Here is a 13,350-nt window from a genome sequence, read left to right on the forward strand (position 1 = left end):
CATCCCATTGTATAAACTTATCTTTCACTGATTTCGTATTTATTTCAAAATACATTTTAATTTGTCTTTCAATAAATTCTCTAAAATCCTGCCTTTTAAGTAACATGGGGTTTAATCTCCATCTATACATTCTTGGCATCATCTGCAAAGAGTAGTTCACGGACAAGTTTCTCTTGTGTCTTGGTGTGAGCTTGCAGGCGCCTCAGATTGAAGAGACTGCCATCCGTGCGGTACCGGATGTAAACAGCGTCTTCATTGTTGGGGTCTTTCATGGCTTGGTTCAGCATCATGCTGAAGAAGATTGAAAAGAGGGTTGGTGCGAGAACACAGCCTTGCTTCACGCCATTGTTAATGGAGAAGGGTTCAGAGAGCTCATTGCTGTATCTGACCCGACCTTGTTGGTTTTCGTGCAGTTGGATAATCATGTTGAGGAACTTTGGGGGACATCCGATGCACTCTAGTATTTGCCAAAGCCCTTTCCTGCTCACGGTGTCGAAGGCTTTGGTGAGGTCAACAAAGGTGATGTAGAGTCCTTTGTTTTGTTCTCTGCACTTTTCTTGGAGCTGTCTGAGGGCAAAGACCATGTCAGTGGTTCCTCTGTTTGCGCGAAAGCCGCACTGTGATTCTGGGAGAATATTCTCGGTGACACTAGGTATTATTCTTTAAATACTTTAAATAAAAAAAAATGGGCTTTAGTTGCCCATTCAGAGCCAGCTCTTCAGCGCTTGACGTCCTGCTTTGCGGAAACTGCCAAAATGTTTGGCCTGGAAGTCAGCCTGAAGAAAACTGAGGTCCTCCATCAGCCAGCTCCCCACCATGACTACCAGCCCCCCCACATCTCCATCGGGCAAACAAAACTCAAAACGGTCAACCAGTTTACCTATCTCGGCTGCACCATTTCATCAGATGCAAGGATCGACAATGAGATAGACAACAGACTCGCCAAGGCAAATAGCGCCTTTGGAAGACTACACAAAAGAGTCTGGAAAAACAACCAACTGAAAAACCTCACAAAGATAAGCGTATACAGAGCCGTTGTCATACCCACACTCCTGTTCGGCTCCGAATCATGGGTCCTCTACCGGCACCACCTACGGCTCCTAGAACGCTTCCACCAGCGTTGTCTCCGCTCCATCCTCAACATCCATTGGAGCGCTTACACCCCTAACGTCGAAGTACTCGAGATGGCAGAGGTCGACAGCATCGAGTCCACGCTGCTGAAGATCCAGCTGCGCTGGATGGGTCACGTCTCCAGAATGGAGGACCATCGCCTTCCCAAGATCGTATTATATGGCGAGCTCTCCATTGGCCACCGTGACAGAGGTGCACCAAAGAAAAGGTACAAGGACTGCCTAAAGAAATCTCTTGGTGCCTGCCACATTGACCACCGCCAGTGGGCTGATAACGCCTCAAACCGTGCATCTTGGCGCCTCACAGTTTGGCGGGCAGCAACCTCCTTTGAAGAAGACCGCAGAGCCCACCTCACTGACAAAAGGCAAAGGAGGAAAAACCCAACACCCAACCCCAACCAACCAATTTTCCCTTGCAACCGCTGCAATCGTGTCTGCCTGTCCCGCATCGGACTTGTGAGCCACAAACGAGCCTGCAGCTGACGTGGACTTTTTACCCCCTCCATAAATCTTCGTCCGCGAAGCCAAGCCAAAGAAGAAAGATACATTCTTGGAGGGATGTCCTCTAACTTTATTGTCAATATTAAGGGTGAATGGTCCGATAGTATTCTAGCTTTATATTCTGTTTTTCTTACTCTATCTTGCATACGAGCTGATAACAAAAATAGGTCTATTCTTGAGTATGTTTTATGTCTACCCGAGTAATATGAATATTCCTTTTCCTTTGGGTGTTGTTTCCTCCATATATCCAAAAGTTGCATTTCTTCCATTGATTTAATTACAAATTTGGTTACTTTGTTCTTTCTGTTAATTTTTTTCCCAGTTTTGTCCATATTTGAATCCAAATTAAGGTTGAAATCCACTCCTATTAATATGTTCCCTTGCGTATCTGCTATCTTCAAAAAGATATCTTGCATAAACTTTTGATCTTCTTCGTTAGGTGAATATACATTGAGTAGATTCCAAAACTCCGAATATATCTGACCTTTTATCATTACATATCTCCCTGCTGGATCTATTATTTCCTCTTCTATTTTAAATGGCACATTTTTACTAATTAATATAGCTACTCCTCTTGCTTTTGAATTATACGATGCTGCTGTTACGTGTCCTACCCAATCTCTTTTTAATTTCTTGTGCTACAATTCAGTTAAATGTGTTTCTTGCACAAATGCTATATCAATTTTTTATTTTTTCAGTAAATTTAGCAGTTTCTTCCTTTTAATTTGGTTATGTATTCCATTAATATTTAAAGTCATATAGTTCAACTAGCCATTTTATACTTTGTTTATCTTCCTTTTCCGTTTCTCCTTCATTACCTTTCCTTCTTATCCATTTCTGTTTTCTTGTTTTGAACGCTTTATAAGACAACATTCCTAAAACATCAAACATTTTCCTTATTCTCCTATTTAAAACTTCTTTAGCCCCAATCTCCCCTTCCCCTCCTGAGTTGTTCTTTATCCCTTGTCGGACAACCACATCTCCCCTCTCCATTTGGATTTGCGAATTCACTCGCAAGCGTCAGCTGATTTTGCAGTGACTGTAACTCCTCTCCACCCAGCCCCCCCCAGAAAAGATTTCACTTTTCATATGTAACAAAGGTCACTCTTTTAATTCCCTCCTTATTCCCTCTATTCCATTTCCTTCCCTTATTAATTCTTGTCTATACTCTATATATTTTCCTCTAAATACGGATACATTCATGTATGCACACTATATATATATATATATATATATATATATATATATATACACACACATATACCTCTTTACCCACATACATATAGATCGTGGTCATTTTTACTCTTATTACATGTCTTCATCTCTCTGCTTGTTTTGTAGTTGTTCTGCAAATTTCGTTGCTTCCTCTGGATCCGAGAATAGTTTTTTTCCATAAGATCGTTTTCGCTGTATTGAACTCCTTCCTCTTCTTCAGGAGTTCAAAACTTATGTGTCTTTTTAGTTCGCAGTCTTTTGTATTCTCGTTACACGTCTTCATCTCTCAGTCTATTTTGTAATTGTTCTGCAAATTTTCGTTCTTCCTCTGGATCCGAGAATAGTCTGTTTTGCTGTCCTGGAATAAATATTTTCAATACCGCTGGATGCTTTAGTATAAATTTATACCCTTTCTTCCATCAAATCGCCTTTGCTGTATTGAACTCCTTTCTCTTCTTCAGGAGTTCAAAACTTATATCTGGATAAATAAAGATTTTTCGCCCTTTGTACTCCAGTGGCTTGTTGTCCTCTCTTACTTTCTCCATTGTTTTCTCCAGTACCTTTTCTCTTGTAGTATATCTTAGGAATTTTACTAAAATAGATCTTGGCTTTTGTTGTGGTTGTGGTTTAAAGGCCAATGCTCTATGTGCCCTTTCTATTTCCATTTCTTGCTGTAGTTCTGGACATCCTAAGATCCTGGGGATCCAATCTTTAATAAACTCTCTCATATAAACTTCTTCGTCTTCCTTAAGGCCCACTATCTTTATGTTATTTCTTCTGTTATAATTTTCCATTATATCTATTTTATATCTATTTTCTGAGCTAACAGCTCTTGTGTCTCTTTAACTTTTTTATTAGATTCCTCTAATTTCTTTTTTAAGTCCTCTACCTCCATTTCTACTGCTGCTTCTCATTCTTCCACCTTGTCCATTCTTTTTCCCATTTCTGATAAGGTCATATCTATTTTATTCACTTTCTCTCTGTACTGTTTATTCTTCTTCTTAAATCACTAAATTCTTGTGCTTGCCATTCTTTAAATGAATCCATGTATTCTTTAATAAGAGAAAGTATATCCTTTGTCTTGCCTTTCCCTTCTTCTTCTATTTCACTGTACTCTTCCTCTTCCTCTTCTTCTTCCTCTGGGTTGGCCATCTGTTGTTTCTTTGTTGTCCTTTTCTTCTCTTCTTTCTTGTTTTCGTTGTCTTCTATGTTCTCCTCTTGCTGCTGCTTTTCTGCAGCTGTCATTGCCGGCTGTGGAGATCGACTCCCCAGCTGGTCACCCCTCCCGTCGGTGTGTTTTTTTGCATGCACATTGCGCATGCGCGGTTGCGCACTTTTACTCGGCTCAGCGAGCCATTTTTGTAGTCCACTTTCTACCGGCCTGAGGGAGCAGGTTTCTCTCTCCACCGCGGGCCTCTCCGAACAGGTGAGGCCTTCTCCTTCTTCTTCCGTTGTCTTCTCTTCCTCTCTTCTTACCGTTGGTTTTGATTTTTCTTTTTTCGTCGCCATCTTCTTTCCACCTTTATACTCACTTTACTTTAATTTTTATTTTTGTGCCTTTGTGTTTTCCTTTATTTTTTCCGACTTTTCTGGAGAGGGCTGGAGTTCACTGTCCGGCCACTACTTCATCACGTGACTCCTCTTAGTGCAACACCTTTACAGCACCAGCAATTGTGACTGGGCTGGGGTTCGAGGCCCTGCGCTGTCTGTAAGGAGTTTGTACATTCTCCCCATGTCTGCATGGGGTTTCTCCGGGGGCTCCCATTTCCTCCCACTGTTCGGAACGTACTGGGGGTGTTGGTTAATGGATTGTAAATTATGCGGCATGGACTCGTGGACCGAAATGACCTGTTACCATGCCATAGGTCTAGATTAAAAAAATAATTAAAAACTATCTTATTGATGTCCACAGACTAACTTCTCCAGGTTCGGTTCCCCTCCCCGTTATCTTATCCCCAGTTCTATCCAGCCTTCCGACCTAATCAGATCCCCAACTCAAAAGACTCTCTGCAACTAAGTGAGATCAGGGAGGAAAGACCTTTGCGTGGTTTCCTTGCGTGGTTTCCTTCACTCCTGGGGCACACGGCTCTTTAATGGCATATCAGGGCACTGCGCAGTTGACACAAAGCTAATTTGGCTCCTCCTGGGGCAGAATGACCCCTCTTTTCAGCAGTTGATGGACTTCATTCCTCAATGCATCACTCACTGATTTTTGCCCAGTGACATTGATGAAGATTGAATCTACAGGAGAAAGGTCTCCAGCCTCTGAATGGGGCCACAGGATATTGTATCTCCACTTGAAAGGGTATCTTTAAGCCACAGAAAAGCAGAGAAACACACAAACTGCAGATGTTGGACCCTTAAGTGAACAGAGAAGCTGGAGGAACTCAGCGGGCTAGACAGTGTCCACGGGTAGAAATGGGCAGTCAATATTTCAGGATGGGACTCCTTATGGAGACTTATATAGATGAAGGAGACTTATATAGATGAGGCAAGGTTAGCAGAGCTGGGACTTTTCTCTTTGGAGTGCAGAGGATGAGATGAGACTTTAAAAGAGATCTAAAAGATTCTCAGAGGCATCGATAAGGTAACAGCCAACACCTTTTCCCCAGGGAAGGATCAGCAAACACCAGAGGACATGTGTACATAGTGAAGGGAGAAAAGTGTAGCTTTTTTTACAGAGAGTTGTGGGGACCTGGAATGCCTTGCCAGGGATGGTGGTAGAGGCTGAAACATTGGGGGCATTTAATAGGCACATGGGTGAAAGAAAAATAGAGGATTATGGGGTAGGGAGCGGTTAGTACTTTTTTTAAAGGAGTATATGGATTGGCACAACATCGAGGGCTGAAGGGCCTGTATGGTGCTGTAGTGTTCTAAGTTCCTTTCCTGAGATGAGAGGCTGTTGTGCTCTCTATAGCAGAATTGTGTCTGCAACTTAATTACTAGATATGATTGGATCCTTGCGGATGTGCAACACACTGCCAGAACTGATTATAATACACATACTTGTAAAAACAGTCAGCTATCTGTCGTGGCCTCAAACACAACACTCCTTGATTGAAAGTCCTCCGTATTTCAAGTCTATGAGTGAATGTAGGCCACTTGCATTGAAGGAGCTTTCATCGAGAAGTGAGGCCTGCTTTGGGATTGGTTAAAGTAAGCCCAACCTGAGGAACATCTCTCGACTATCAGTCAATATCCTCTTTGCACCGAAACAACATCAGAGTGGCTTTTAAATTAATTTGTTCGTGCTGTGATTTTAGAAGCAATTTGATGGAGGAGTTCAGCCTCAGGATCTATGGCCCCCACATGCGTCAGCAGGGGAATCCACTCACTGCTGAAGCTGGAATCAGTGATGTTACAAGGGTTGGTGTCATCACACCTACCCCCCACTCCCGATGGACCTCCTCCCATACCAGATTTTACAGAATGCTTAGTAATGTTTTTTGTGCTAATGTTATTCATAAGTGGTAATTCCCATATATCACTGAATAATAGTGAGATAGACAACTAGCAAAATTAAAATATCGTACACATGGCAGCAACGAAAGCTACAGCGCGTATTTGTAGCACGTGCAGATGAAGCCATGTGATTCGAAGCATCGTTGTCATTGGGTAATAATGACACCTCTGACCAGAGTGCAGTAGAAGGTTCAAAAAGTAAATTAGCATCGAGTTTTAACCTTGTAGGTATATTAATACCTGTAAGCTGGGCATACAAAAAATGTTTTTGTTGTTATAACTAATTACAGGGATATTTTTATAAAAAATAATACATTTCTGCTGAAACATGGAACAAATATTTTATAGGCAGTTATTTTGGTGTCTCCCCCTCTGGTGGTGTCAGTCAGTATGGTCCACACACCCTGCAACCCCCCAGTGATGCCAATAGCTAGAATTTTGGGTGTACAAAGAGAAGCTGCAGAGACTCAACAAGTCAGGCAGTGTCCATGGTGAGAAATGGAAGCTTCCAGTCAAGACCCTACCAGGATTAGGCCGCTCTGACCTTCTAATCTGTGGCACCATTTAACCGGACTATCTGGGGCCTCTACTGTCGAATTGCTGCGCGGTGCTGGGGGTGTTGGGTTTCAAAGGTCAAAAGGCTCACTGCTTCTCTCCACCATGGTCTCTCTGCAGGGAGTTCCAGTGGATTTCCCATCTGCCACTCAGTGGTGCTCTGGACAAGCAGACGGTGAAGCAGATGGGTGCGCCGCGCTGTGGGGTGAAGGACATCGGGAGTCACGAGCAGTGGGCAGGACGAGTGGAGGCTCTCTTCTTCGGACGGGCCCATGCACCCAGGCGGGTGAAGCGCTACTCCCAGCAAGGTAAGCTGCAGCCTGTGCCTTCTATTTCCTGAGGACTTTAGTAGTGACACACCCAAAACATTTTACCACACGAAACATTAACTGCTTCTCCTGACCTGGTCCCTGACCTGCTCAGTTTTTCCAGAACATTCTTCATTTAGTTTGGATCCTTTTTTTTTCGTCTTTCAAGACTTTAAAGTAGGAAAATGAGGTAGAGAGAGACAGAGAGAGAGAGAGGAGGGACATGGGGTATGGAGAGAGAGGAGGGAAAGGGGGAATATAGAAGAATAGAGCATGGGCAAGTGTGGAGGGCAAGAGTGTAGGCAGGGAGGGAAGGTGTGAGTGTACAAAGAGGGTAAGGGAGAGGGTGTAGATGTATGATAGGGGTGTAGGGATGGGAAGGGTAGGTGTGTAGGGCTGCAGGGAGGGAGAAAGAAGTGGAAGGGGAAAGGGAGAATGCATCAGAAGAGGGAAAGGTGCTGCTGTGGAGTGAAAGGGCGAAGGTGTTGGGAGAGGGTGTAGGGGAGCAAAGTTGCCGGGAAGATGATGATTTGGTGTCAGGAATGGAGAACGGGCATGGGTGTATGCAGTGGGAGAGTACGAGAGATGAGGATGTGGGGGAGGGATGGGCTAAAGAAAGTAAAGAATGTGTCATCAATCTGTGCTGGTTTTGTCTGCATTTTAAACTTTGACATGCTTAAAATCAAAATCAGAATGACAGAGTTGTGACAATTAAATATTCTTTTCCTGGTTCTTTAAATCTCACTGCTCTTATTTTGAGCCCCTCTGTGGACAGTATTATTATGTGATATTGCCGTTCCTTGCCTAGAGACCCCATTTCCTCAATGAGTATCTTGCTGCAGCTACTAAATCTTCCCCCTGGGCTCCAGTGTTCTGCAGTTGCAAGGAGCTCCATGCATCAAAGTTCACTCCATGTACCCAAGACAATTACTGTCTTATTGGTTTAATCAAATTCATTTTGAAACAACTGTGAACACTCCCTGCACTTAGTTTGCGGCAAAGAGAAATAGTTTACAATTCGGGAACTGTGCACTGGTTTTTGTTAGAAACAGAAGTACCTTCACAGAATTTGCTCAAGACAAAAATTGAGAACAAAGAACATTTATTATACAACAATGCAAAGTTGGGTGCTTCCCCTTACCCTGGGAATACACACACATACTGGGGCTCACCCAACTTTTATACAGTTCATTTCAAGTATAGAAGTACCCTCCCCCTTACATTCTTCTGCCTCCTGGATGAGTTTGCCATTAGGCAATCCTACCTGCCTACGTGCTGTTTCTGTGAGCTTGGAGGACCAGGGGGTATCCTGTCTGTATCCCATCATGTCATTGTCCTTATTGTCCTTATTCACAAACCTGCCTTTGTCCTTATTCACACCTTCCTGACCCTCAGGGCTTACTAACTTCTTATATGCAGAACTTGCTAATTCTGTCTAAGGCTAGAAGACCCTTATCTTATTCAGACTAACTTTACTACATTCTATTATCTACCCTTATCCTATTCACACTGGCTTTATTCATTACACATATATCCATACTAGCTTTCTTCATCTTTCATATCTTCATATTAGTTTTACTTGTCTCTCACATTTCCATTAAAGGAGCAGAAATATTAACACTTTCTATACCGAGTTTTGTTGCCTTTCCTGAACACGCTGCAGTCACTCACTCCCCACACTGCATGGTCTTGTGGAAGAAATGTCCTTTGCATCAAGCTTACAAATCCAGAATGGAGGACCATCGCCTCCCCAAGATTGTGTTATATGGCGAGCTCTCCACTGGCCATCGTGTCAGAGGTGCACCAAAGAAGAGGTACAAGGACTGCCTAAAGAAATCTCTTGGTGCCTGCCACATTGACCATCGCCAGTGGGCTGATCTCGCCTCAAACCGTGCATCTTGGCGCCTCACAGTTCGGCGGGCAACAACCTCCTTTGAAGAAGACCGCAGAGCCCACCTCACTGACAAAAGACAAAGGAGGAAAAATCAACACCCAACCCCAACCCACCAATTTTCCCCTGCAACCGCTGCAACCATGTCTGCCTGACCCGCATCGGACTTGTCAGCCACAAACGAGCCTGTAGCTGACGTGGACATTTACCCCTCCATAAATCTTCGTCTGCGAAGCCAAGCCAAAGAAGAAGACAAATCCATTTACCCACTTCTTGTGAGAAGGATGGAAGAACCAATAGAAAGGACTGTTTTAGTTATAACACTCAGTAAATGCTCGAGGAACTCGGCCGGTCTCACAATGTCTGTAGGAGGTAAAGATATATCACTGACATTTCTGACCCAAGTCCTTCATCAAGATATCAGCCCTTCTTGAAGGTCTGAACGGCTGCCTGCTATCTGCGTATACCTTTAAGAAGGGCTCAGGCTTTCTTTGCCGCCTGTGGACACTGAGATCCCCCAGCATTTACTATGTATCTTTACTACAATCACAAGCCCCCTTTCTATGGGCACCTCATCCCAGGATGAGGCTCCAGTGGAAAAAGAAAACTGTTAGAACACCAGCGTCGAATGACGGCATTTCATGCCGGGGATTAACCGCCCCATCCCCAAATCATATTCCCACCATTTGCTGATAAAACTTGTGGGAAAGGGACAGCAGGAAATCACCCGTTTTCAGTCGAAGGGAGAACACTCCAATCCCCAGGGAGGAGTTGTGTTCAGTGGAAAAGCAATTAGTGTCCCAGTTAAGGGTAGCCCAGTGGAAACGGCACAAAGGGCTTCTGTCCCGGGACACTGTACGGCCAATTAACTGGGCTGCCTGTGGAAAATGGGTTGGAGTGTCTGTGTTTCACTGTTTCAGTTATAATCAAGGAGAGTTGGTTCAGTGAGAAATGAATTGTGAGAGATTCCACTTAGTTGAATTGAGAAGGGTGGGATAAATTCATTTTCTGGATTATATCGGACAACTCTCTGAATAAACAAGGAAGAGACAGAACACAGGATATCAAAGTGCTGTGGGACAGTGTGAACTCCATCAAAACGCAAACCTGCAGAAGGAACCCAGCGGGTCGATCTTTCTGGCCAGAACCTTTCATCAAGTCTTCAGTCTGAACTCCATGTTAATTGTACCTTGCATTGGCAGTTAAGTTCACTACCCAATATTAACATTAACCCCACAATCTCAGAAAGGTGCCAGTGCCGATGTCATATTTTCATGAGTAGGAGGAGGCCACCAAGCCCAGCAAGTCCCATGGCCTGAAATGTTGGTTGCCTTTCACTTCCACTGATGCTCCATGGCCTGCTCAGTTTCTCCGGCATTTTTATGTGCTGCACTTGACTCCGTTTTCCACTCGTTTTCCCCCTAACCTGGTCTTATTACATCCCATCAATTTCCCCGAGATTCTACCTACATATCAGAGGCCATTCACAGTGGCCATTTAACCTACTGGCCTTCATAAAGCTATAAGAACATGGAACACTCATACAGTCAGAGGGGGAATGTGCAGACTCCACAGGGAACCGATATCAGGACTGAAACTGGGTGTTTGGCGCTCTCAAGCTCCATTATTTTCACATAGAACAAGACCAGAAATGTTAATGAGGGATCTCAGGGTGACGTAGCCCTTTGGGCTTGGCGGATTATTAAATCCATGCATCTGTTCCAGTAACATTATCACCATGTGGCATTTGTATATCCAAGCTGTGCCCAATGAAATTACCCAGACATGCCAGTGACAACTCTGAGCCTGGTGCTGAGTCCCTTCCAAATGTCTCACAAGGTCTCAGAGACTCTTCACGATGTTTTCCAGCCCTGCAGCGTGCAAAGTGAGGACCTACTTTAACTAGAAGGACTCTCTTCCCCTGAAGAGATTTTCCATGGGTTATTGTTGCCAAGATGCCTGTTCAAACCTGAACACTTTAAGTTTTTCAATGTGTGGTGAGAAATGAAATAATGTCACATGTAAAAATTTCCCCAGCGTCAATTAATCTTCGACTGAAGCAGGCTGTTCAGGCCTGCTGTGGCCTGCGGACTCCCTGATCTGTCAATGCTTGTCTTCTAAACTCTGTTCCACGCCAGGTTTTGTGTGCTCTTCCTTCAGGCTTCTTTGCATTCTTCACCTTTTCACCCGAACCAAAATAATTTAGCAGCAAAAATCTCTACAGCTAGCAATGGAATGGAAGTGTCTCCAACTTTTAGCAACTCAGAATTCCTGCTCACGATTGGGATTCCCAGCCCTTCCTCTGCTTTCTGATCTAATCCTGTTTCCTGTGTTGTATCTCCGTTCTCAGCCTGTTCCATGTTTTATCAACACAATCCCATTTGTGGCCTCTGAGATTTAAAACCAGCTCCATTCCATGGCACAAGCATGGCTAGATGTGGGCTTTGGGAGCAACAGCAAAAGATGCCTGTGTTTTCAGACAGATGTGAAGGATTCTGATGGATGATTTAAGGAGGAGGTGAGAGAATCCTGGCCAATGTTCCTCCCACAGCCAATACCAGAGTGGCCTGAGCCAATCATCTGCCCCACTTGCCACTTTCTGCGAGCTGACATCCGTGTCTGCCCACAGAACAGTGGGAAGGTCATATCTCCCACAGAACTCTCTGAACGTCAATTCTCCCAGCAGAATTATTTGAATTCAGTCTGTCTGGCAGGAGACTGATGATACTGACTTAGAAAGCAAAATAAAATGAAATAAAGTTGGGTGACTGTGATAGCGACAGATTCCTGTCGGTGCGGAAACTACCTGTCAGGAATTTAGTGAATCTGTACCTGGTACTTGTGTGTATGACAATAAACTATCACAGCAGGGAATTCTACTCCCTCACAATATCCTTCACAGCCAAGGGGTTCTTCTAAAGAAGGAAATATACCAACCAATTTTTGTTAAGCAAGCTCCCACAGACAATGAAACAGAATCAGAATTTATTGTCATGACCATATTGCTATAAAATTACATTAAAAATAAATAACTGCAAAAATAAGGGAAGTGAGGTAGTATGCGTGGTTCATTGTCCATTCAGAATTCCAATGGCAGTGGGGAAGAAACTGTCCTTGTGCTATTGGGTGCTTGTCTTCAGGGCCCTGTACTCTCCCTCCTGATGGTAGCACAGTGAGGAAGACAGAGCCTGGGTGGTGGGGTCCTTGAGGATAGAGGCTGCTTTCTTAAGACACCGCCTCTTGAGGGTGTTCTCAATGGGGTGAAGCCTGGTGCCCGTGATGTGGCAGGCTGAGTTAACAACCCTCCGGAGTTTTTTTTTGTCCTGTGCATTGACATCTCTGTACTAGACAGTGATGCAACCAATCAAAACGCTCTCTTTGGTACACCTGTAGAAATTGGTCTTCAGTGACATACCAAATCTCTGCAAGCTCCTCATGAAGAATAGCCGCTGGTGAGCTTTCTTTATAATTGCATTGACAGATCCTCAGAAATGTTGGCAGCCAGGAATTTGAATTCTTCACCTTTTCCACTGTTGACCACTCGATGAGGGCTGGTTCACATTCTCTTGATTTCCCCCTCCTGAATTCCACAATCAGATCCTTAGTTTTGCTATCATTGAGTACAAGATTGTTGTTGTGGCGCCACTCATCTGGCTGATCTATCTCTCTCCTGTACGCTTTCTCATTGTGCCATCAGCAAATTTGTAGATGGTATTGGAATTATGCCTGGTCACATAGTCATGTGTGAACAATGAGGAGAGCAGTGGGCTCAGCTCGCATCATTGAGGTCTGTGTTGCTAGTCAGTGAGGAGGAGACATTGTTTCTAATTTGCCCTGACTGCCGTCTTCCAATGTGGAAGTTGATGCACCAGACTGAGGTGGAGAAACCAATAGACTTTTATTCACTAAAGAACACAGAAGCCCTACTGTTCGACTGCCCTGCACTGAAGAGGGAGCTGTGGGACAGTCACCTTTATACAGGAGCCAGTAGGTGGGGCCACAGGTACAGCCAGCCAGACAAATACAACAGTGGTTTACCACAGAAATCAAGGATCCACAGAAGCCGATTGGGGTGCTGAGGACCAGGTTTTGGAGCTTGTTGACCAGCACTGAGAGTCTGATGGTGTCGATAGCTGAGCTGTAGCCTGATGTACGTTGCCATTGTCCAGGTGATCCAGAGCTAAATGGAGAGCCAGTGACATTGGATTTGCCATGGAGTGATTGTCATGTTAGGACCTCAGTTTTCTTCAGGCTGACTTCCAGTCCAAGCATTTTGGCAGTTTCCGCA

General features: G+C 44.2%; 1 protein-coding gene across 7 annotated transcripts in view; it reads left to right on the forward strand.

The window, feature by feature from the left end:
* Window positions 1-13,350, forward strand: part of mmp28 (matrix metallopeptidase 28) — a 136,195-nt gene that overhangs the window by 59,993 nt on the left and 62,852 nt on the right. For all 7 annotated transcript variants that reach the window (XM_069912118.1, XM_069912121.1, XM_069912116.1 and 4 more), the window contains one exon: window positions 6,984-7,171. In XM_069912118.1, coding sequence (XP_069768219.1) covers window positions 6,984-7,171 — 188 coding nt within the window. The remainder of the gene's footprint in view (window positions 1-6,983; window positions 7,172-13,350) is intronic.

The sequence above is a fragment of the Narcine bancroftii genome, chromosome 14, assembly GCF_036971445.1.
Source record: "Narcine bancroftii isolate sNarBan1 chromosome 14, sNarBan1.hap1, whole genome shotgun sequence".
NCBI lineage: Eukaryota > Metazoa > Chordata > Chondrichthyes > Torpediniformes > Narcinidae > Narcine > Narcine bancroftii.